The sequence below is a fragment of the Neoarius graeffei genome, chromosome 24 (assembly GCF_027579695.1).
Source record: "Neoarius graeffei isolate fNeoGra1 chromosome 24, fNeoGra1.pri, whole genome shotgun sequence".
Classification (NCBI taxonomy): domain Eukaryota; kingdom Metazoa; phylum Chordata; class Actinopteri; order Siluriformes; family Ariidae; genus Neoarius; species Neoarius graeffei.
In genome coordinates, this window is record NC_083592.1 from 6,819,486 (window position 1) to 6,845,474 (window position 25,989).

A 25,989-nucleotide genomic window follows, 5' to 3' on the forward strand; every position below is an offset into this window, starting at 1 on the left:
TTCTTAGTGGGATTCAAAATAGGTGAAAACTTACTGTATTTTTCTGCTAAGTGGAGGCACCGCCAAATAATTAATCATTTCATTATCAAGTTAACCATTTAAAAAAACTGGTAAGTTCATTTCATTTGTTCCTTTCATATTAAACCACAGATATATGTACCCAGGACCCCGCCCATAGTACTACAACACTAGATATATCCAATTAGCTACATGGGACGGGTGTTACAGTAGCATTCTGCATACGCCAAATATCAACCAGATTTAAATCTTTGATAAGTGTATTCAATAGGGTAGATGAAGGATTAGCTATTGCATCTGAATTAGATTTATCAAGAGATGGGTTAAAGACTGCATTGAAATCACCCCCCACCACTAAAGAACAGCCATTTTGTTCTAATAATGTGTTTCCAATATAAGAAAAGAAGTCGCTGTCAGGCTCATTTGGGCAGTATATGGATCTCATCTCATCTCATTATCTGTAGCCGCTTTATCCTGTTCTACAGGGTCGCAGGCAAGCTGGAGCCTATCCCAGCTGACTACGGGCGAAAGGTGGGGTACACCCTGGACAAGTCGCCAGGTCATCACAGGGCTGACACATAGACACAGACAACCATTCACACTCACATTCACACCTACGGTCAATTTAGAGTCACCAGTTAACCTAACCTGCATGTCTTTGGACTGTGGGGGAAACCGGAGCACCCGGAGGAAACCCACGCGGACACGGGGAGAACATGCAAACTCCGCACAGAAAGGCCCTCACCGGCCACGGGGCTCGAACCCAGACCTTCTTGCTGTGAGGCGACAGCGCTACCCACTACACCACCGTGCCGCCCCCAGTATATGGATGTGAACACCAATTTCTGATTATGTATGCTAACACGGGCAAAAGCAAGTCTTCCATTCTCATCATTACCAGTGCCATTTATATCGCAAGATAGTTTCCGGTTAATAAGGATGCATACCTCCTTGGTCTTATTTAGGGTGCACGATGATACCATTAATCTGTAATGTTTGTTTTGAAAGTGTGCCAAGTCACATTGTTTTAGGTGCGTTTCTTGGATCAGGGCAATGTCCACCTTTTTATGATGGAGATACTCAAGAACATGAGTTCGTTTGATAGCGGAGTTTAGGCCATTCACGTTGAGTGATAATATATTCAATGACTGTGTCGACATATTATACGGCTAAGATCTTCCTTAAAGTATAAGAGTGTTAATATAAGATAGAGAATATGCATGCGATCGTCCTGCCAAATACTGTACAAATGCCCAATTGCTGATATCCTAACAAAGAGTATGAATATGTCTGTAATGGGGAAGGGGTGGGTAAAACTATATACAAAAACAAACGCAGACCACACAGACATGAATCCGTAGGTCTGTAAAAACATATGCATTGTCTGATTCATGACCAATCCACACCACCGCATGGCTGTGGTAACAGATAAGCCCACACAGTCATAACCTGAACAAAAAAAAAAAAAATCACCTCTCGAACTGGTGAAACTAGGCCAATTTAGCATGCTAATGTTAAATCGTACTGGAAACAACTATCAGAAGACATAGCCTAGTTAATCTCACATTTCAAAACATTCCAAATACCTTGTAAGGATCCTGAGACTGTCCATTGCTACATAACTTGTGCACGTTAAATTATGAAAGTTCATTCCTTCATATCCACTAAGTTGCCTTCTACGTGTGGAGGAGCCCTGATGCTCGGATTAGAGGCTGCAGTGGCAGTAGCTCCACCATCGCGCCATACCGCTGTGGTGGTGGACCTCCGTGGAAGAGAGTTGATGAAATCTTTGGCGGCTTCGGGGGAGTCGAACATCTTCTTTTCACCTTTATGCTGCAGCTTGATCCACGCTGGGTAGATGAGGAATGGCTCCAGGCCCATGCCTTTAGCTTTCTTTATGACAGAACTGAAGCTCTTTTTCCTTGCTGCAGTCGCTGGACTGTAGTCAGGGAAGAACAGGAGCACGCTAGCTGTTGATGCCGAATCACACGGAGACCAGTGGGTAACTTCATTGGACGCTTACTTAACTGGATAAACTTGACTTGCCTTGTTGAGGATAGCCGATCTGTCTTGCCAATGCAGTAATCTGAAGATGAGGGTGCGTGGCTTGTTGGAGTTAGCCTCTCCTCCATCATACACACGATGAGCCTGCTCTATGTCAATGTCTCGGTCCACCAATGAAGTGAACCACTTGGGGAGGTTATCTTTGAGGTAACCGATTGCATCTGAACTCTCCACTGCTTCTGGTAAGCCAACCAGCCTTACGTTATTTCTTCGTCCCCAGTCCTCCAGATACGTCAACTTTGTGGTGAGCTGCTCTAGCTGTGTTCTTAGCTCGATAGACGATCGCCTATCCCCTCGTGCAGCTGCCTGGACAGAGTCCACACGGTCTTGGGTCCTTTTAGTAGATTTGACTACATTTTCAAGTTCCCTACTAATTTCTTTCACAGTTTCATTAGTCTTTTGGATTTCTGTTCGTAAATCACATAGTGCTGGGACAAGGATAGAGTCCACCGCTTCTCTGACAGCAGAGGCTACCGCCACATCTAGGCCACATTGTTGCTCTTGGAGGGCTAGCTTTATGCCATTAGCTATAGCTACATCGAGTTCATCCTTAGAGATGGCAGAATCCTTGAATTTTTTCTTTATAGGTGACTGTTCATTCTCCCTTTTCCGTGCTTCTTTGCTTGGGGAAGGATTCATGATGAAAATGTTGTCGAAGTATTCGAGATATATGATAGGATTATTGAAAAAATTAGACTTTGAGAGCAGAGCTAAAAACTACGCAGACATCGCTGTCGATGGGTCACGTGATCTCCCGTAAATGATGTAGCTGAAGGCATCAGATCAGAGACTAGCGACAGGGCTAGAGACATTAGCTTTGGAAAGAAAGAGTTGCAGGATTTTTTTTTTTTTTAAATGATTCTTTCTTGTCTCATGTTACATCAAACAACATTGTTGATGAAAATAGAATGTTTAAATATAAGGACGTTAAAGTCTTGAATTTATCACCGTAAAGGAATCACTAATGAACTTTCTAAACAAGGAATTTATGTAACTAGATTCCAAATTTTTATTGAATACACTTTTCTGAGAATTCCTACAAATTTGGCATCGCACAGACACATCACACTGTCTGTCATACACACTAATGCAGAAAAAAAAAACAGAGAAATCATTTCGAGCCTGTTCCTCATGAGGGCAGTTTATCACAAAATGGATAAAACGTTCTCAAACTGCATGAAATCAGATCTGTTCAGTTCCAGTTTCAATTCCATAGACAGCCTCTAACCACCAAAATCTGATCCCAAACACTCCAGAATGAAGACTGTCATCGGAAAACCCTGCGATATTAAATATACCGGAGAATCAGATGTGATTATTGGATCAACAGCCAAAATGTTTCAGACTTGTGATATTTGTGTCTTATTGATTTTGCGGCTACGTTTTAACCACAAGCAGCTGTTTATGGTTTCTAATCTCATTGACGTCCATATCATGTAGCATTTTAGTAACAGTGGATGTGACATCATCATCATCATCATCATCATCATCATCATCATCAGAGAGCTCTTCTTCTTCACAGAAGCCATGAGAAAGCTGCAGGAGTGTCATCCTCTCCCGCTCACATTTACACCATAGGTTTGCTAAGTGGTATTTATTCATCTGCGTATCCACCACTTGATAACGGCTCTCTACTCACAATTGCATTTGTGAAAGGAAATACGGCCATATCAGGCCACTAGTGTCTTTACTGACTAATGATGGAGGAGAGGAGTCGAGAAACCGTCCTCAGTGGAGCTTCTGGTCATTGTTAAAGGAACATTCACCTCAGAAATGCCAGGCATCTGCTAATATTTATACATCACGTCAACTGACATACATTAGTTGTGATGTTTTTAATGGTAATAGTGAGAAATCTGATTCTTTTGAGGTCATTTGACTCAGCTCACCAATAAGAATACACTCTTTCGGTTCTCAAATGATTCATTGCCATTATTTCTGAACCGGTGAGTGTTGGTTGATATCTTTCCCTAATTATGACTGAAACTATAATTATTAACACACTTGATGTCACACTGATTTATCGACTCCACAGAGCCGAGAGTCAAACACTCGACATACATTAGTTGTGATGTTTCACGATTCACTCCAACAGTGTAGTGTGAACAGTTCAGATGTTTTTCAGCTGAAGCATTGTGGGTTTTTTGATTACATTACACAGCAAGAGTAACACTATTACCTGCGTCTACGAAAAGGGAAAAGAAAAAAGCGTCTCATATATACAGTACTGTACAAAAGTCTTAGGGACGTGTAATTAAATTATTTAGAGCAAAGATGCCTTCAAAAACATTTATACTTGCAAAATACTGTACGATAAAGATCAGTAAACTGTAATAAATGAAAGAAATGTGATTGAGATGTGAGTTAGACATGACGAAGCTTTGCTTTGAAAGAAATTACAGTAGTTTAAAGGAGAACTGAAGTCATTTTTAAACTTTCTTTATTTCTTAATGAACGTGTTATTCAATTACGTTTTCGGTTTTAGTAACCTTATATCATGACTTGTATTGGCAACTAATTGCAATTAAATATTATACTTATCAGCCTATTCAGTTTTTAGCAGTGTTGAATTTAGTTTGTTTGGTCCACAGCAGGCGTCGGTTATCCGCAAGATCTTCAAGAGACTTGTGCAAGACTTTGAAACGTGAAGCGTCAGCCAGGTGTCACTGCCGCCATTTTGAAAACTGAAACGAAATATTGCACAAAAACGAGTTTAAATGACGATTACTGCCTACTTTTTTTCAAACTTTCCTGATTGCTATCAAAACAAACAAAACTTCCGGCTTGATTACATCAGCATTCGAAAGAGGGCGCGCGCATCTTTTGACAACGTTGACAGATGTTGGTCACTTTGATTTCCGCTGTACGTTTTACTTCCGTCCTACGATGTCTCGCACAGGTCTCAACGAATCTCGTTTACGGCCATTGCTTTGACATATGGACTGATATATTACAGAGCATATTTCAAACACTCATAACTTGCTATAGCAATGACAAAATAGTGATCAAAAATGCATTCCGATATTTAATAAAATGAGATAAATAGAATTTTGACCATAAAACATGTGCCTTCAGTTCCCCTTTAAGGTTCAAGAAATGATGTAAATAGGCATATCAGGTGAAAATTCAAATTCAATCCAAATTGCTTGAAACTGCTCTCATTGAATTCAGAATTGAATGCAGAACAACAGACTTTTTACAGAATTAAAATATGTTTATCCATTCTTGAGATATTACAAATCAAAGATTGAAAAAATGGTGTAATGTTATAAAACTGCTGTAATTAATAAAGTATCTATCTATCTATCTATCTATCTATCTATCTATCTATCTATCTATCTATCTATCAAACTATTTACATGGAAATTGGCAGGAACATAGATGGTTGAATACTGAATACAATGTTTAACGTTTAATGTGGACGTGCAAAGACTGCGTCTGGAAAGACCAAACAATTTATATCTTATCGACATTTGGCTCCCTGAGACAGCACCGGCCTTGGTTCAGGCCGTTGCTGAGACAACATTTCCCCCGAAGGTCATTGCCGGGAGACACTCTCGCATTCCTCGCATTCCTTCTCTAACTTTCCGCGGTCTCCATTTTTACCCCCAGTGTGACAAGAGGGTGCGTGACCAGTGCCTTCATGGCTGCAGGAGCGGATGGCTGCTTGCTTGCGCTGGATTACCTCCTCCCCTCCCCCCTCCCCCCCTTACCCCCCTACCCCTGATTCCCCCCCTTAAGTCCCGTGTTTAAAGTGTACTTGTGTTGTGTGCTTATGTGCAAAGGTTTTTTTAAATGTTCCCACACTGTACTCCTGACAGGAGCATAGTGGGGGTGGGTGTTCTTTTTTCCTTATCTCTCCTCATGTGGTGTTTCCTTTTTATCTTCATCCCTGTCTTCCTGTCCTGTCTACCCTATGTTAATTGTATGTTGTATATGTACGGACAGGTTGACGGCTAATTTCGCTGGTACATGTGACTAGTGACAATAAAGGGCATCATCATCATCATCATCATAAAAAATTAGTAATAACCAATTATGCAAATTGTTGTTTAATTAGGCAGGTATTGTCAGAGTGGTTTGGCCTTAGGCATTTCAGCCCTGTGATGACCTGGCGACTTGTCCAGGGTGTACCCCGCCTCTCGCCCATAGTCAGATGGGATAGGCTCCAGCTTGCCTGCAACCCTGTAGAACAGGAGAAGTGGCTACATATAATGGATTGATGGAGGGTGTTTAATTAGTATTAATTATGCTAATTTGGTAAAAGCATTAATTTGGTACATTCAATAAAAAAGTAATAAAATATTATTTCTAATCCCCACTTTGTGCTCTGTAGGCCTTTGTATTTCTCAGTAAGGCCTACTAGTGTTTATATGAAAGAATATAAATGATTATTATGATTAATATTCACAGCCTTCAAGGCGAACCTCGAAAAAACTGTCTGATCCACATCCAATAAACAATTCACATTAACTCAACTGAAATTGACACTCGTGTTTCTGACTTCTGTTTTTTTTAAATCTCATTCCAACCACTAAAATCTCAGCATTTTTCATCAAAACAACTCCGGTTATATTCTAAAATAGTTATTTATTTACGTGAATCAGTTTGATTTGAAAAAATAAGTAGGTAAAGCTACGAAAACTCACTTCAAAGTCTCCCATGAATCAGAACATCAAAACTAGCTGAGGGAAAATGTTGCTGAATCCTTCATCAGAAAGAGTGAGAGCAAGAGAACATCCCTATAAAAGTGATCTGATTGATATTGACAAGTAATCCAGTGGGAAACTGATCAGAAGAGAGAGAGAGAGAGAGAGAGAGCCTGACCGCTTTCCCATGACTCAAAAAGAAAAGCACCGGCAGTTTCCTGACGTCACATGAGCAGAGTTTTTACTCTGTTGTAGCGACTTCAACCTGCCATTACTCCCAAAGTACTGAACAGATCTTAACCAGATACATTTCTTTGGAAAGCAGAGATTATAAGCTTTTTAATGAGAATATTCACGATAGAAAATATTCATGAGTTAAGCAATGACAGGTTTGGAAACTTAGATGAGTGTCTGCATGAACATTTTTCACAGCACAACCAGCGAGCGTCTGAGACACCCCCTGTAAGTTTTAATGAGCATCTTACGGAATCAGTAGCAGTTCTTCTGGAGATTTTGACTGTCACACTTTCTTCTTATTTTTGCACCAAAATTCAGCAAGAATTACCATTCCTTCATGCTTTGAATTACATGTGTGAAAGCATGAATACAGGAGGTTCTCCAGGATCAGGAGGACCAGCTTCAACATCCTATGACTTCATGAATCTGCTAATTAAAGAAGAAGAAGAAGAAGAGAATGGACTCTTTGAATCAACTCTTTTAAGTGAACTCGCATGTATGAGGTAAATCATGTGGTCTTTTCTACATATATAATCTACATCCCCGATTCCAAAAAAGTTGGGACAAAGTACAAATTGTAAATAAAAATGGAATGCAATGATGTGGAAGTTTCAAAATTCCATATTTTATTCAGAATAGAACATAGATGACATATCAAATGTTTAAATTGAGAAAATGTATTATTTAAAGAGAAAAAATAGGTGATTTTAAATTTCATGACAACAACACATCTCAAAAAAGTTGGGACAAGGCCATGTTTACCACTGTGAGACATACCCTTTTCTCTTTACAACAGTCTGTAAACATCTGGGGACTGAGGAGACAAGTTGTTCAAGTTTAGGGATAGGAATGTTAACCCATTCTTGTCTAATGTAGGATTCTAGTTGCTCAACTGTCTTAGGTCTTTTTTGTCGTATCTTCCATTTTATGATGCGCCAAATGTTTTCTATGGGTGAAAGATCTGGACTGCAGGCTTGCCAGTTCAGTACCCGGACCCTTCTTCTATGCAGCCATGATGCTGTAATTGATGCAGTATGTGGTTTAGCATTGTCATGTTGGAAAATGCAAGGTCTTCCCTGAAAGAGATGTCGTCTGGATGGAAGCATATGTTGCTCGAGAACCTGGATATACCTTTCAGCATTGATGGTGTCTTTCCAGATGTGTAAGCTGCCCATGCCACAAGCACTAATGCAACCCCATACAATCAGAGATGCAGACTTCTGAACTGAGCACTGATAATAACTTGGGTCGTCCTTCTTCTCTTTAGTCCGAATGACACAGCGTCCCTGATTTCCATAAAGAACTTCAAATTTTGATTCGCCTGACCACAGAACAGTTTTCCACTTTGCCACAGTCCATTTTAAATGAGCCTTGGCCCAGAGAAGACGTCTGCGCTTCTGGATCATGTTTAGATATGGCTTCTTCTTTGAACTATAGAGTTTTAGCTGGCAACGGCGGATGGCACAGTGAATTGTGTTCACAGATAATGTTCTCTGGAAATATTCCTGAGCCCATTTTGTGATTTCCAATACAGAAGCATGCCTGTATGTGATGCAGTGCCGTCTAAGGGCCCGAAGATCATGGGCACCCAGTATGGGTTTCCGGCCTTGACCCTTACGCACAGAGATTCTTCCAGATTCTCTGAATCTTTTGATGATATTATGCACTGTAGATGATGATATGTTCAAACTCTTTGCAATTTTACACTGGCGAACTCCTTTCTGATATTGCTCCACTATTTCTTGGCGCAGAATTAGGGGGATTGGTGATCCTCTTCCCATCTTTACTTCTGAGAGCCGCTGCCACTCCAAGATGCTCTTTTTATACCCAGTCATGTTAATGACCTATTGCCAATTGACCTAATGAGTTGCAATTTGGTCCTCCAGCTGTTCCTTTTTTGTACCTTTAACTTTTCCAGCCTCTTATTGCCCCTGTCCCAACTTTTTTGAGATGTGTTGCTGTCATGAAATTTCAAATGAGCCAATATTTGGCATGAAATTTCAAAAAGTCTCACTTTCAACATTTGATATGTTGTCTATGTTCTATTGTGAATACAATATCAGTTTTTGAGATTTGTAAATTATTGCATTCCGTTTTTATTTACAATTTGTACTTTGTCCCAACTTTTTTGGAATCGGGGTTAAACTAGCTTCAATATTACCAATGCTAGTATCTTATTTTTTAAAGTTCTTGTTAAAACCCTGTGCCTGATATCATACAGTAAAGAAAATAAAATCCACTACAATCTCTTGCTTTCCCAGTGTATTGATTTTCTGTGTAGATTTGCGAGAAGCATGTGCTCAGTTCCATCTTCTTCCTGAACACATTCTATTGTCAGATGCCGAATGGGTGTCAGATGGCATCCAGCTCTGAGATGGTGTGTTTTCTCATCCCTTTTAGAGAATTTGAGTGGCATGTGTATTCTCACCGCTGCACAGTGTCCATCTCGATTACCTTCCTGCTCCTTCACTCGTTCATCCACTTGACAGCTCTTTCCTTAGGCCAAAGCCATAGCTGACCAATCAGACCTGTCAATCATCATACCCACATTTCCTACCCATAATGCCGAGCAAGCTGTCAATCAGCCTTCCTAATGTTCTCCAGCAGAAAGCCGAGGGCTTTTATCAAATCAGGTGGACTTCACCACTCTGTCTTTCAGACCTGTATGGGTTCTTCTTCTGCACAACACACCATCCTCCATCACACACATGGAAGAGTTTCCTTAATCTAAACCCATTTCTTATATAAACTCTGTGAAATGGAAATAAACATCTATAACAATATGTATACTAAAAAAAAAACCAGGATGCCTTTTGAACAGTAAGCCCTGAAACTGGGTAAAGTGTAAACTATATATTTATTTCAATATTTTCTGTCTACCATCTATCAATTAATCTGTTCATTCATTCATCTCTCCATCCACAATCATGTTTGTTTTGTATGCATTCAGTATGTCAAAGTTGCCCCCTAGTGGACACTCACACACATGCAGCAAATGATATGATTTGTGGTCAAGGTTTACGTTAGTTAGTGTGTAAACTTACACACACTTACATGAGCAATCATATGAATAGGATGCAAACATCCATCCATCTGTTATCCTGTACAGGGTCGCAGGCGAGCTGGAGCCTATCCCAGCTGACTAGGGGTGAGAGGTGGGGTACACCCTAGACAAGTCACCAGATCATTGCAGGGCTGACACATAGAGACAGACAACCATTCACACTCACATTCACACCTACGGTCAATTTAGAGTCACCAGTTAACCTAACCTGCATGTCTTTGGACTGTGGGGGAAACCGGAGCACCCAGAGGAAACCCACGCAGACATGAGGAGAACATGCAAACTCCACACAGAAAGACCCCCATCAGCTGCTGGGCTTGAACCCAGAACCTTCTTGCTGTGAGGCAACAGTACGAACCACTACACTACCATATCACCCAGATACAAACTTTTTTTTTTCAGAGTTTAAGTTTTCACGATTACCAATTTTCTTGTGTAAACACTCTTACAAACAATTTCTCATCTCATCTCATTATCTCTAGCCACTTTATCCTGTTCTACAGGGTCAGAGGCAAGCTGGATCCTATCCCAGCTGACTACGGGCAAAAAGCGGGGTACACCCTGGACAAGTCGCCAGGTCATCACAGGGCTGACACAGACAACCATTCACACCTACGGTCAATTTAGAGTCACCAGTTAGCCTAACCTGCATGTCTTTGGACTGTGGGGGAAACCGGAGCAAACCCACGCAGACTCCACACAGAAAGGTCCTCACCGGCCACGGGCTTGAACCCGGACCTTCTTGCTGTGAGGCAACAGCGCTAACCACCACACCACCATGCCACCTACAAACAAGTTACAAACATAAATCCATAAGCTTGATAAAAACAACAATCATGTGTAGAAGCAAGGGCGTGGTCGAGCACCAGTTTGTGAATGGAGAGTGAAGCTGGGAGAGGTGAGTGGGAAGGATTTACACCTATGAGGGGAAAAAAATGAAAAGCCAAAACACTCTAATAAACACAGCCCATTTGCGTTTGGTCTCCTCTTCATTACCCCTCTAACCCACACATTCCACACTGGTGCCAAAACCCAGGAGTGAATCACTGTCATGGAATCATGGAGCTCATCCATTCCCTCGCCAGTGTCAACCAGACTCAATGCCAGGCCCTCGTCACAATGCATATGAAGCAGGAACAGAGGGTCCAAGTGCTGCTCCAGGCCCAGGAAGAGGATCAGCAGTCTATTACCATGGGTATGCCTCATATCACTCTAACTATGATGTGGAGCAGTAACACTCTAGAACACCACAGTCAGCACTTCTGCTTGCTTAGACTTGGTGAACTTGGTCATCTGTTCACTTTTGCTCAGCTGAACAATATGATGCTGATGGGCCCAAGGGCGCAGATAGCATGGGGGACGGGGGGGACATGTCCCCCCCAGATTTATAGTGACCCCCATCTGTCCCCCCCACCCACTGTCCCTACGTAACGCGCCACACATAGGTAGAAAAAGTGAGGATTAATGTTCCGTTAGTTAGACTAACTTACACTGCAGCACAAAGTTGAAATGGCAGCAGCAGCAGCCTTGTCAGTGATCAATCCACATTTTCCCCTTCTTGAATCGGTGTAGGCTGGAGCAGATCCTTGCAGAGTTGGGAAAGCAAGGTGTTCATTTTCTACATAATTCTTGGTTAATAACACTGCACAGCTCATCCATTTGATAGCAGCAGTGTTTCTGCTGCGACTAATGGTGCGTTCAGTTGTACTCGTAAGTTGGAAGTTTGAAGTCGGAAAAGCATTGAAATCCAGCATCTCCGAGCATAAACGTTGGGGTTTTCGTTTCATTTCATTAACTGGCCATTTTTTTTTCGAATTCCATGTTCCATGATGTCCCCGTTTTTAAACTGGGAAGCGCTCAGTTCTGAGGTTATGTTGTTTGGAGCTCCAAGTTCCGACTTCCAATGTAAATGTAACGCACCATCTCGACCCTGGGGTCCTAAGGGGAGCTGGGGACTTTGCCTGTCGCGGTAACCATAGTGATCATAAACAACTGTCTAATGACAGAGCTGGTGATCTTTCTGTCACATTAAGCCAGAGAAGAGGGGGGAAAAAAATCACAGCATTTATTTCAAGAACCAAAAGATGTAAATATCCTATGCCTGTTGCCTGTTGCCTTTCCCAGATGTGATAAATACTTGTTTTGTAATGTTGAGTAGCTAGTCTGATAATAATAAGAAGGAATTTGGACTTACCTGAAGTAGGCTAAATGTAAAATAACAGCATTCTAGGCTGTAGGTGAATATCTTTTAATGTTGTTATTTTTATGTATAATGTTATTTTAGTAAGCAGCAACTGTTAACTGAAATTATGAGATTCAAGATGTTAACATTGTCCTCCTGGCCTGCAGGCAATCCCTGGTGGGGTCAACAATGAAAAAACAAAAAACAATTACAGCGTTTTTTTCAAAAACCGAGCAATGTTGACCAGGTAGGCCTTTGTATACCAATGTTCATTCAGTTAGAAAACTCACAATTCGAATGTATATTGAAGCTTCAGTACACACACACACACACACACACACACACACACACACACAAACATATATATATATATATATATATATATATATATATATATATATATATATATATATATATATGCATTTACACAAAATGGAATCATTTGCTGACAGCTCAGTCCCCCCCAGTTCAAAAATCCTATCTGCGCCCCTGCTGATGGCATCATCAACGTGATGGTGCTGGAGCAGTTCATCACCTGGCTACCAGTAGGAACAATGGAAAGGAGCCAGTGCCACCATCTGGTGTTCCTAAACGAGGCGCTCTAGCTGACAGAGCACCACTTGGTGGTGTTTTCTGGGACAGATGGGTTCCCTGGAAATTCAGCCTGATGTTGCACTAACCGACCCATATGTTACAATCATCAAAGACAGGTTGTGTCATGTGATATGGGACACTCAAACCAGACAGGACATGACCCAATGCCAAAGAACCATCAGGAATTGTTGTTCCAGCCTGCTCACTATAATCCAGGGAAGTTAGGATACTAAACAAAACACTAAATCAACTCATGGCCCACTTCTATTGGCCAAGCACTCATGGCAGTATTCACAAGATGTAACATGTTGCAAATGTCAGCTCCACTGGCCACTCCAAAAGCACTACCGTTGATCGAGGGAGGTCCCCTTTGAGAGAACTGACATGGACCTCATCAAGCCATTAGATTGGACTGCACAAGGGCAGTCCAATCTAATCTTTGTGTTCATTCTTGTGGGCTATGCAATGTGATACCTGGAATGCGATTTCCACACGGAGTGTTGTGGAGACACTCTTCCATGTCGGAATCCTAAAAGAGATCCTGACTGAACAGGCCTCTACATTCTCTGTGAACTGTACTTGATTTGTATCGGTGTTTGTTATCCGCAAACAGACAGGTTGGTCGAATGATTTACCCAAACACTGAACTACAGGTTTGTAGTGACTCCTACTGAAACTATTAACGGCTTCTTAAACTACTGAACTAGAGGTTTCTGGGCTAGTGTAGCGGCGCAACATGGCAGCTCAGTGGAAGTGGATCCACGCTCGGTGTAGATATAAAGGGCTCACTCTACACTTACGAAAACACAACTATATGTAGTTACAGGTATTTATACACTAAGGAAAAAACATACAGTTGTGGTCAGAAGTTTACATACAGTGACATGAATGTCATGGCAATATTTGGGCTTTCAGTAATTTCTTTGAACTGTTCTTTTTCTGTGGCAGAATGATTGTACAGCATACATCTTTAATAAAAAAAACACTAGAATTTGGTGCACAAATTTTAATTTTCTTTGGGTTTTCTGAAACCAACAGAGGGTCAAAATTATACATACAGAGTCAAAAATATACATACAGAACACCTAATATTTGGGTAAAATGTCTCTTCGCAAGATTAATCTTGAAAAAACATTTTTGTTTACCATGAACAAGCTTCTGGCAGAATTCTGGTTGGATATTTCATGACTCTTCATGGTAGAACTGGTAGAGTTCAATTAAGTTTGTTTGTTTGTTTGTTTGTTTGGCATGGACTCTACTTATAAGCACGGTCCGTATATTTTCAATAGGGTTGAAGTCAGGACTTGTTTAAAGCTTAATGTTAGCCTGTTTTATCCTCCACAACCAGCTCTGATGCGTGTTTGGGTTCATTGTCCTGTTGTCACTCCCAAGTCCCAAGTTGTGTTCAAGTTTCTGATGATTTACGCTGAAGAATTCTGAGGTAGTCCTCCTTCTTCATTATTACATCCACTTTGTACAATGAACTAGTTCCACTGGCAGCAAAACAGCCCCAGAGCATGATGATCCTACCACCACCACCAGCTGGTACAGTGTTCCTCTGTACATGGTGGTTATTGTGGCCAAACAACTCAATCTTTGTCTCATCTGACCATACAGCTTTCCTCCAGAAGGCTTTTTCTTTGTCCGTGTGGTCAGCTTCAAACTTTAGTTAAACTTGAAGGTGTCAATTTTGGAGCAGGGGCTTATTTCTTGAATAGCAGCCTCTTAGTCCATGGTGATCTGAACTGTAGACAGTGATCCATCAGCTTCCAGTTCATGGCAGGGCTGTGCCATGGTGGTTCCCAGATTGTTCCTGACCATCGAAACCAATTTCCTTTCATCTGAGGGTGACAGTTTGGGTTTTCTTGAAGCAGAGTGGCTGGCAAAGTGACTACACCTCACAATCACTTGTATACAATTGTTTGAACTGATCTTGGAATTTGCAGTTATTTAGAAATGGCTCCAAGAGACATTCTGGAGTTGTGTACATCCACGATTGTCTTTCTCAGATCTGCACTGAGCTCCTTGGACTTTCCCATTTTACTGTGTGTTGGTTAATCCAATGAGTGCTGTAAACAAACCCTTTTTATGAAGGCACAGAGAAGCTACCAGCTGTAGTCAATCATAATCACTCACAGGAAGTTAAGAGACCTCGGCCTTGGCAAGATAAGAGACATTTTGGAAGTTTCAGAACCCTGAATTAATAATCTAAGTAAGCATATGTAAATTTTTGACCGTGTATGTATATTTTTGACCCTGTGTTGATTTCAGAAAACCCAAAGAAAATTAAAACTTGTGCACCAAATTCTAGTGGTTTTTTTTTTAATTAAAGCTGTATGCTGTACAATCATTCTGCCACAGAAAAAGAACAGTTCAGAGAAATTAGTGAAAGCCCAAATATTGCCATGACATTCATATCCAAGATGACATTCATGTCACTGTATGTAAACTTCTGACCGCAACTGTACTTATGAATACTATACTCTATTTCTGTTCAAAGATCCAAATAAATCCTACAAAGTAAACCTTTCAAATATAACTTGTAGTGTTGAGATTTACCACTAGATGGCGCTTCTTGAAAAGGTTTTCAAATATAATAAGATCTCATCTCATTTCATTATCTGTAGCCACTTTATCCTGTTCTACAGGGTCGCAGGCAAGCTGGAGCCTATCCCAGCTGACTACGGGCGAAAGGCGGGGTACACCCTGGACAAGTCGCCAGGTCATCACAGGGCTGACACATAGACACAGACAACCATTCACACTCACACCTACGCTCAATTTAGAGTCACCAGTTAACCTAACCTGCATGTCTTTGGACTGTGGGGGAAACCGGAGCACCCGGAGGAAACCCATGCAGACACGGGGAGAACATGCAAACTCTGCACAGAAAGGCCCTCGCCGGCCACGGGGCTCGAACCCGGACCTTCTTGCTGTGAGGCGACAGCGCTAACCACTACACCACCGTGCCGCCCCATGAATAATAATAATAATAATAATAATAATAATGAAAAAGAAGCAAATACAAAAGGCTTTTACTTTTGATACCATTTTTTTGACAACCTTCATATGAAGCATTGCATAGAGTATGTTTTACTCCATTTTACTAGAGAGAGAGAGCGAGAAAGAAAATATAAACTAACAGCTTCTACACCCTACTGTATGCTTAACCTGAATCCATTAACATTTATTAGAAAAGCACTCGGAGGGGGCAGCACGGTGGTGTAGTGGTTAGCGCTGTCGCCTCACAGCAAGAAGGTCCGGGTTCGAGCCCCGTGGCCGGCGAGGGCCTTTCTGTGTGGAGTTTGCATGTTCTCCCCGTGTCCACGTGGGTTTCCTCCGGGTGCTCCGGTTTCCCCCACAGTCCAAAGACATGCAGGTTAGGTTAACTGGTGACTCTAAATTGACCATGAGTGTGAATGGTTGTCTGTGTCTATGTGTCAGCCCTGTGATGACCTGGCGACTTGTCCAGGGTGTACCCCGCCTTTCGCCCGTAGTCAGCTGGGATAGGCTCCAGCTCGCCTGCGACCCTGTAGAACAGGATAAAGCGGCTAGAGATAATGAGATGAGATAAATGAGCACTCGGAGGGCGCAGACCTCCGCCAAGCAGCTCATCTCGCAATGATAAAGAATCCTTTAAAAAAATCCGGGATCCAGAAGGTGATCCGGATCACCGCCAAAATTTATTGGATTGTTACTTGTGCCCAGTCACACCTCTGGAAAAAATTTCAGAGCAATCCATTCATAACTTTTTCCGTAATGTTGCTAACAGACAAACCGACAAACAAACAAACACTACCGAAAACATAACCTCCTTGGCGGAGGTAATTACTGGACGTCCATGGAATGGTCATGACCTTTATCATCAGTCATGCCAGGCTCGAATAATCCCTTCTAATCAGACCACTTCAGATCAGTGCTGTAATAATCAATAAACCTCTTCATTCTGTCGACCTGCGCTGAAGGCTGTGAAATCCGCTGACTTTAACATTTAGATGCAAAGCACTTGATGGAAAAGGCTTCAGACATCATTCAGTGAGGTGAACTTCATATACAGAAGGCTGCTGAAATATCCAGTCCTCACACCGACTTAACCTACAGTCAGTGGAGATGATGTGGTGCTTCACATTAGACTTCACGTCTTTGTGCCTTGATTCATGTGAACCGTATTGCTTTAATGGTTTTGCTCTTATGGTTCAGCTCAGGGGTGATGAAATCCAGCACACTGATGGAGAAGATTAACATGCTCTCGCCTTTATTCCTTTCCTAGCGCGAGTATATTTTAAAGCACAGCACATACAGACACAATTTTCAGAAGCCCAATATGAGGACACTCTCAGGTCACAAACGATGCGTTTATGACTCCAGAAACCATCTCATTATTCACACCGTTTCCACCAGAAAACAATTTTAAGGTCTTGTGGGAGCCATGATAACTTCATAACGTCAAACCGCTGGTGAACCACAGACTCCTGAACGTCTCTAGAGTCCAAATTTATGGCAGTTTTGGTGCTCAGGAGTCATCGCCAGACTAGCTGTAGGTCAGTTCCACATATGAAAGTGTGCCCAAGTAAACCATTCACGCTGACTGCTGGATGGAGCAATGCAAACTGTATGTACCGTACAGCCACACTACTGCAGACACTAACTGTAAGATCCCGATAGTTATCCCAGAGCACTACTGGATTGTGATTGATCAGAAGGTGTTGATTCATTTTCTTTAACTGCAGCTCTGAAAGTAGTGCAGCTGCCAATCACAGGTTTAGTGTATATTAGTGCACTCGTTTGAATACGTCATGTTTCTACAGTAAGAGCGCATACACTGGGACGCGTACAGCACACACACGGATTCGAACAGTGTCAGGTTTTTTAACACTCAGATTTAAAGATGCAGTGTGGTGAACAGGATACACACAGTGTACTGAAGAAGAAGAAGGCTTTATTTGTTACACATTCATTCCAGCACAGTGAAATACTTTTCTTAAGCCAGTATCTCACTGGGCTGCGACAGCTTGCGACAAATTGCGAACGTCATTCGCAAGCGAGTTTCAAAAGTGTCTTGAAACATTCGCGGGGCTTCTCAATTTCCTCGCATGAGTCGCAAAGTGTCACTCCTTCATCGCTGAAATTTTGAACATGTTCAAAAAATTCGTGCGACAAAATTTCTCTCAAAATAGCCGCAAATGCGTCGCTGGTGTCGCAAAGCCGTCGTGCACCCTTCTCAAGTCAGTTTCCATGAGGCTTCCTCTACTTCCCTGCCTGCCGAGGGAAAGCCGGGCTGCGGCAGCCTGCGACTAGTCAGAGACGCAACAATTGCGTTAAAATATGCGAATATCAATTCAGTGTGATTCCAAGTGAAAGTTGTCACTAATTCGCATATTTTATCGCAATTGTTGTGTCTCCAACTAGTCATGGGCTGTCGCAGCCCAGTGAGATACTATCCTTAGGAAGCTGGAGTGGGGTTAGCTGTGATATGGCACTCCAGGAGCAGAGTGGGCTAAGGGCCTTGCCCAAGGGCCCAATAGTGGCAGCTTGGAGGTGCTGGGGCTTGAAGGATTATAAGCTATTGTATATAGAGCGGCTACAATTATAGACAGTCCATAATTATTGACACCTTTTCAAATTTACTGATTAAAAAAAAAACAATTTTACAAAGATGAGTTTCAGTTCCAACAGTTATTACTGGTTAATTAATCAACTGGAAGACACACACACCTGCCCTTGACCGTGAGTTGGCCTAGTGGTTAGCGTGTTCACCTCTCAATCAGGAGATCGTGAGTTCTAGTCACGGTTGGGTCGTACCAAAGACCATCATAAAAATGGTACCGTCTGGCAATACAGGTGCGAGTGGGGAGTCAAACTCTCGTGGTTACCAGAGGACTAACCCCCCACTGTAACCCTAGCTATGTGAGAGGCCGAGGGCTATGGAGATTGGCGCTGCCCTATGTGCCACATGGCGTGGGAAGGACTTTTTGATAATTATTGACACCTTTTCAAATTTACTGATAAAAACAAATATGCAAAGGTGAGTTTCTGTTCCAACAGTTATTATTGGTTAATTAATCAACCGGAAGACCCCCCTGCCCTTTGATCTTGCCGTCTGATGACACAACTCGTTACCCGAGATGGAATTTTTTTCAGTACAATCAGCAATTTCAGTTAAACCTGGATGTTATCATCGCAGGTAAGCATGGTGGAAAGATCATGGACATGTTTGTTTTTACTGATCAAATTCACCGATATTTCATGATCTCCTCGTCGAAACCTACTTCGTTTCGTACTCTTTCATTTGACAGTCACCATTTCCATACATGTCAACCTTTAGTTACCCATGCCCTTACAAAATCTGTACTTTTCCCTTACATACACCCATGAGCCCTTATACACGAGAAAAAATTCCAATATATAATCCAAAGCACCGATTGTTTTATTCCACATTATACACTCCTATTGTAATAGGCATATTTATCACACTGCATCAAGTTAAAGGGATCAAATAAGCATGGACTAAATAAAAAGAAATTTTAGATCCCAGAGAAAACAACTGAATTAAAAAGGACTATATGTCCAGTCAAGTAAACAATTATCTACTAAAGAGAATGACTGAACTATAAACTTAATTATTTAACATACATTGTATCAGTAATACCAGAATTATTGATGTAAATTTTGCAAATAAAACGTATTAATATTAGTTCATAAAAATTACACAAAGTTCTATTTGACAAGTGTTGACATCACCGACAATATTACACTCCACCAAAGAAAATTACTTGAAATAGAACAGCAGCACTAAGTCAGTATGTTAATTAAAATAGTAGGTTACATGTAATAAATTATATATAATCATGTCAAACAGTAAATGAAAGTTAGTAAAAGTTCCATTTGAGAAAAAAGTGTCGACACCACAAGCAGTGTTCGATCCAACTAAAGATGACTGAACCACATCAAGTATATTATGTAAACAAGGATAAGTGAAAATATTAATAAATTATGAAGTTAAACTGAAAATCTTCCCAGTAATTTATAACAAGAATTTAAATCTTATTCCTTTTTGGAGTGTTCTTTGTTGTACAAAGATGTTGCAGATTTGGCACGAGCTATAATATCACTGCTTGGGTCGCAGTTGTACTGTAGCTCCTCATCACACTTCATTTTAATTTGCAGATATGCAGTTAATGTGTCTGCAGCCATATTTTTTCTGGACTCAGGATGAATTTTCCTAACCGATGAAAAAGCCCTCTCACTATCTGCATTACTATGTGGGAGGCACAGCAAAGCAGTAAAAAGTTGTTTCAGCATTGGAAACCTGGCAACACCCAGAGCAGCTTTTACATCCAAGACCTTTCCCCAATATACATCTATTGGTACTTTTTTGCCAATTGTCTATAAGCAATTAAAATGTTTAGGGAAGCGAAACCAGAAATTGCCGGGTAACTCCAGTTGCCGTTGTATAAACGGCGACTCCCAGTATCGCCTCCCTAAACTATCATGATAATGGAGGAAGCTTTCCTACAGTACATGCAAACAGTAAAAACTTAAAAAGAAACCCACAAATGCTTACCTGTGCAGTCTTTGAATCGGGAAACATTTTTTTCGCTAGCTGTGAAAAATGGTCTGCCACTGTCAGGGGGATGTTGCGTTCCATGAGAAATTGACAGAACATAACTTCTGCAGCCATCACAGAAGTCTGGGCAGTCCGAGCTGATGGACTTGTGCCAAAATGCTGCTCCATAGACTTGAAGGTCCTGCATTTAATGACGCAGTCTTTATGTGCCTTGGTTTGGAAATGCAATTTCAGGTCGTAAAAACCTGAAGCTGCCACTTTAATGTGTTTTCTGCACGGGACACAGCGAATATTGGGGGCCAATCGAAGACGCCTGGATCCATCCTTTGTACTCTCCATCTAGAGTTTCCCATTCCTTCAGATGTTTTTCAGTTCCAGCACATTTTCTCTTTGCCATTGCGTTTCCAGATGCCATTTTTAAAAGATAAAACTTGTCAAATTTGATGTGCACACAAGGACTGCTCAACTACAAATGACCGAGAAAACCATGTGCAACTATAAAACCACATAAATCGAAAATAGTTCCATTTCATTGGGCATGCGTGTTTGAAAAAATAAATGGTGGATGCTAAGAAAATTTTCTCGGAGTAACGGAAAAAATATCTGATACAAAAAGTAATTTTCCCGTATGAAAATCAGTGTGCGCCGTATTAGCCAAAAAAATTGCATTTTCCCGTACAAAATACGGGGAAACCGTATAACTTGACATGTATGAAATCATTTTGTATCTAAACGCGTGTTTGAGAAGTCACGCGAGGTGTCGATAATAGTGATCACTTTCACCGGTGTCCACCATTATCGACATCCTGTGGAATTAAGGGACATTTACAACTGTTATGGATCGATCTTTGTGTAACACTGTTGAAGTAGATAGAGTACTTTAAAAAAATAAAATTGCTGTGATTTATAATAACTTTTTTTCTGATTGATAACAGAATGGAATGTTTATAGAGTATTTGGAATCCGATTGCAATAAATAGAATTAGACCAGAATTAACTTCCTAGCATATAAAAAATTACACGCTTGAAATATTCAGATTTTTCTATTCCATTCAGAATTTTTTTTTTTTGCAGTTTGTTATAAATATCGACCACATATTACAATTTTATATTTTGGTTCAAGGAATGACATGCGACCTTTGACCTGGATTTTCATGTAGTTACCGTGTCAATCGCCTGTTGACATTTATTGGTAAACTACAAAACTAGAAATTAATACAAACAACAACAAATTATTAACAAAATGTGATCTATGAAAATACTTAAAAAGTGGAACAAAAAGATTTTCTGACGCAGGTTAAACATTATCAGTTCATTTGTTTACAAACATTAGAATTGCTTCCTCATTTACGTAAACACTGACATTGACATAAAAAATATATTTTGTACTAAATATAAGTCTATGTAAAACAAATTTGAAATAAAAACTGTTTTGTTAACTTAATACCACATACCGATTTTTTAAAAATAAATATTCATCTGAATGTTGATAATTGTGGAATGGTGTCGATAACTGTGGACAAAGGTATTGATAATTGTGGAACGGTGTCATGTGATCTGATGTGCTCAGTAATCAGGAATCAACTCGTTTTTTTTTCCAGTGGAAGTTTGAGTAATTTTTCATGCACAGTTTACGTATTGAAAGTCTTTTCTACTTCTGAAACAGCCAAAAGATCATTAAAGCCGGTATCTCACTGGGCTGCGACAGCTTGCGACAAATTGCGAAGGTCATTCGCGAGCGAGTTTCAAAAGTGTCTTGAAACATTCGCGGGGCTTCTCAATTTCCTCGCATGAGTCGCAAAGTGTCGTTCCTTCGTCACTGAAATTTTGAACATGTTCAAAAAATTTGTGTGACAAAATTTCTCTGAAAATAGCCGCAACAGCCTGCGACTAGTTGGAGACACAACAATTGTGGTAAAAGAAAGAAAGAAAGAAAGAAAGAAAGAAAGAAAGAAAGAAAGAAAGAAAGAAAGAAAGCACAACTTTATTCATCACACACTTGTGACATTTCCTCTCTGTACTTAACCCATCTGAAGCAGTGAACACACACATGAGCAATGAGCACACACACATACCCAGAGCAGTGGGCAGCCATGCTAACAGCACCCGGGGAGCAGTCAGGAGTTAGGGGCCTCGCTCAACGGCACCTCAGCCCAAGGCCGTCCCATATTAACCTAACCGAATGTCTTTGGGGGAAACCGGAGCACCCAGAGGAAACCCACGCAGACACAGGGAGAACATGCAAACTCTACACAGAAAGGGTTTGAACCCAGAACCTTCCTGCTGTGAGGTGACTGTGCTAACCACTACACCACCGTGCCGCCCAAAATATCCGAATATCAATTCAGTATGATTCCAAGTGAAAATTGTCGCTAATTCACATATGTTATCGCAATTGTTGTGTCGCAGGCTGACGCAGCCCAGTGAGATACTGGCTTAAGGTGTCGATAATTGTAGCCACTGCTCTACTTAGTGCTGAACATTTTATAATTCAGGCTGATGATGAAATGGCTGTCGGATTGAGATTTTCAAACTAGACATCTCATCTCATCTCATCTCATCTCATCTCATCTCATCATCTGTAGCCGCTTTATCCTGTTCTACAGGGTCGCAGGCAAGCTGGAGCCTATCCCAGCTGACTACGGGCGAAAGGCGGGGTACACCCTGGACAAGTCGCCAGGTCATCACAGGGCTGAGACATACAGTACGTTTACATGCACATCCAAATCGAGCTGCTGTCGATAATCGAGCAAAGGGTCCCAGCAGGGGTGCCAGAGAAATCCAATCCTACATGCACACAAGGAAATCGAGCTATTGTGTGAGGTACATTGTGCACCCGAGCCACAGGTGGCGCTACACGCCCCATCGTGTTGGTACACTTCCGGTTGTCGTCATGAAGAAGAGCTATTCAAGAGTGTAAACAAAGTTATCAGTTCCGTGTTCTCCATTGCGCGTTTTTCTCCCGTCCATGAATTTTAATATATTCAACTCCTTAAGCTGAATGAGCATGAACTCTGTTTCCTCATTGCTCCAGAAGTACACGTTTCTGCTCGCCATTTTCTCTTCTTCGTTTGTTCCTCCTGACCTCTTCTGCTGCTCGCTACTACTGCTGTCATGCCGACCGAGGCTGTCGTGTTTCCCGCTTGTGGTCTCGTCACTCGTCACTTCCGGAAGGGGCAGTGCTGAAGTAAGTAGCTCGACTATGCTCGATAGGGTTTACATGCACTAAGTAGCTCGGCAAAAATCGCATAATCTAGGTCGTGTAGCTCGATTACGAGAAATCAAGTTCGGTTCAATTTCAGCCTAGCTAAGGTGTTTCCATGCCATTAAGGTGGTGTTTACATTAGACTGTATCCGTCTTGTTTTCGTCGCGGATGCACTGTCCGTGCACATTAAAACGCCGGGAAACGACTCCACAGGCGGAACAACTTGAATCCGCCAGGGCCCACGTATTCAACCCAGTTCGTATCTGATCCGGTGCTGTGTAAACATTGAGGAACGAGGAAACGCAGTGCTGAGCTCTAGCTGACGTCGTCATTGGACAACGTCACTGTGACATCCACCTTCCTGATTCGCTGGCGTTGGTCATGCCACGTTGGTCATGTGACGCGACTGCTGAAAAACGGCGCGGACTTTCACTTCCTGCTATTTGTCCCGAATCACTGCTCGTGCGCTTCACTCGCGCGCTCTGTGAGCTGCGCAGGGCCGGAGTGCGCACCCTCCAGAGGGCACTCGCTGTTCAGGGCGGAGTGATTTGGAGCGCAGGATCCCTGCGGAGCCGGGCGTATCCGTGTATTGGCGTTGCTGTGTGCACGCGAATCGTGTATTGGCGTTGCTGTGTGCACGCGAATCGTTTTAAAAACGTTAATCTGATGATCCGCTGATACGGTCTAATGTAAACACCACCTTATGGCCCTTTTCCACTACCCTTTTTCAGCTCACTTCAGCTCGCTTCAGCCCGACACGGCTCGCGTTTCGACTACCAAAAAACAGCACGACTCAGCTCGCTTCAGCCCTGCTTAGCCCCTAAAACTCGCACCGTTTTGGAGTGGGGCTGAAGCGAGCCAAACCGTGCCGAGTGAGGCTGGGGGCGTGAGCAGACACTCCCCTGTGCACTGATTGGTGAGGAGGAGTGTCCTCACATGCCCACACACGCCCCGCGAGCACGCTGGGATCTGTAAACACCGTAAACCCGGAAGAAGAAGAATTACGAATTACGAGAATTTCTGAAGCCTTATGCACCTCGCCTCATCTATACGCTCTTGCCAGTATCTGTTGGCGTTGTCGGTGACAACAAGCCACAGCACCAAGACCAGCAACACTAACGACTCCATGTCCTCCATGTTTATTGTTTACTATTCGGGTCGTGAGACTACCGCTTAAAAGATCACTGATGTCACTGTTTGCACTGCTTAGACATCACGTAACGTCCACCCACTTTCGCTAACTCCACCCAATGTGTCCACCCACTTCCAGCCAGCACGGTTCAGCGCGGTTGTAGTCGAAATGCAACTCCAACAGCCCCGCTCAGCTCGACTCAGCACGACTCAGCACGGCACGGCTCAGCCCGACTCAGCCGCGTTTGTAGTGGAAAAGCGGCATTAGAACTTTGATTTCAGTCGAGCAACGGCAGAAATTCGATTTTCTCTATGTGCATGTAAACGCACTCATAGACACAGACAACCATTCACACTCACATTCACACCTACGGTCAATTTAGAGTCACCAGTTAACCTAACCTGCATGTCTTTGGACTGTGGGAGAAACCGGAGCACCCGGAAGAAACCCACGGACACGGGGAGAACATGCAAAGAAAAAAGAAAGGAGAAAAAACACCCACTCATTTTTAATTTGTTTTTAATTAGAACCCTCAAGGCGCCTTTGTCTTTAAAAGGCGTGGCTTATCTCAGACGCCCCAGAGCCCCGCGTGCGCCTCCTGTTCTATCCTTTCGGAATATCCGGGAGTCGCGAGCGCAGCTGGGCTCGAGCCACGGGAGCCATGGCAACCGCGACGGCAGGTGAGGAGGAAGTGGCGTGTGTGTGAGCAGCAGAGTTTGAGCTTTCAGTGGAAACTGCGCTTTTGTGTTTCTCCTCAGTTTAATTGCTGTTAATTAATTAGCGTGATGTCATTACAACGGTTTTCAGAAGCCGAGACGCGACAGAAGCTGCTGCGCAACGTCAAGAAGGAGGTGAGTGAGTGCGCGCGCATAAATGAAAAATAAAACAAATCAGTAAACAAATCAGTAAATAAATGAGTAAACAAATGAGTAAACAAATGAGTAAAGGGCCCCAGCACACGGGGAGTCAGTGTGACCGTGTTGCTCAGGGTGTGGAGCGGGTCGCACCTTCTGTAGTGCACTGAGTGTCCTGTAGGGAAGCAGATGGGCTGCGGCTCTGGCACTGCAACACACTGGAGGGTCAAATCAATCACTGACCACACAAACACTACAGACTGGGAGCACTGGTGCCTTTTACAACCTGTTTCCTACACACACACACACACACACTGCAGGATGAAATGTACCTTCACTCTGTCTGAGCTATAAACACACCACAGTGAATGTGCTCCTCTGCCTGATGTCTAATCAGTGATCGAATCCGATCCTAATCCACT

The 25,989-nt window shown here is 42.2% G+C and overlaps 2 protein-coding genes across 5 annotated transcripts in view; one reads left to right on the top strand and one right to left on the bottom strand.

Moving 5' to 3' along the window:
* slc6a4b (solute carrier family 6 member 4b) overlaps positions 1-2,721 on the bottom strand; it is a 43,786-nt gene extending 41,065 nt beyond the window's left edge. Inside the window, exons 1-2 of the mRNA XM_060907998.1 lie at positions 2,093-2,721; positions 1,781-1,957 (exon numbers count right to left, since the gene is read on the bottom strand). Of these exons, the coding sequence (XP_060763981.1) occupies positions 1,781-1,957; positions 2,093-2,721 (806 nt within the window). The remainder of the gene's footprint in view (positions 1-1,780; positions 1,958-2,092) is intronic.
* A 22,617-nt stretch (positions 2,722-25,338) lies between these two features.
* The window catches only part of sgsm1a (small G protein signaling modulator 1a), a 49,433-nt gene continuing 48,782 nt past the window's right edge, over positions 25,339-25,989 (top strand). For 3 of the 4 annotated variants that reach the window (XM_060907892.1, XM_060907890.1, XM_060907893.1), the window contains exon 1: positions 25,409-25,564. In XM_060907892.1, the coding sequence (XP_060763875.1) occupies positions 25,499-25,564 (66 nt within the window). In that variant the 5' untranslated portion in view covers positions 25,409-25,498. The other variant, XM_060907891.1, reaches the window with a different exon arrangement.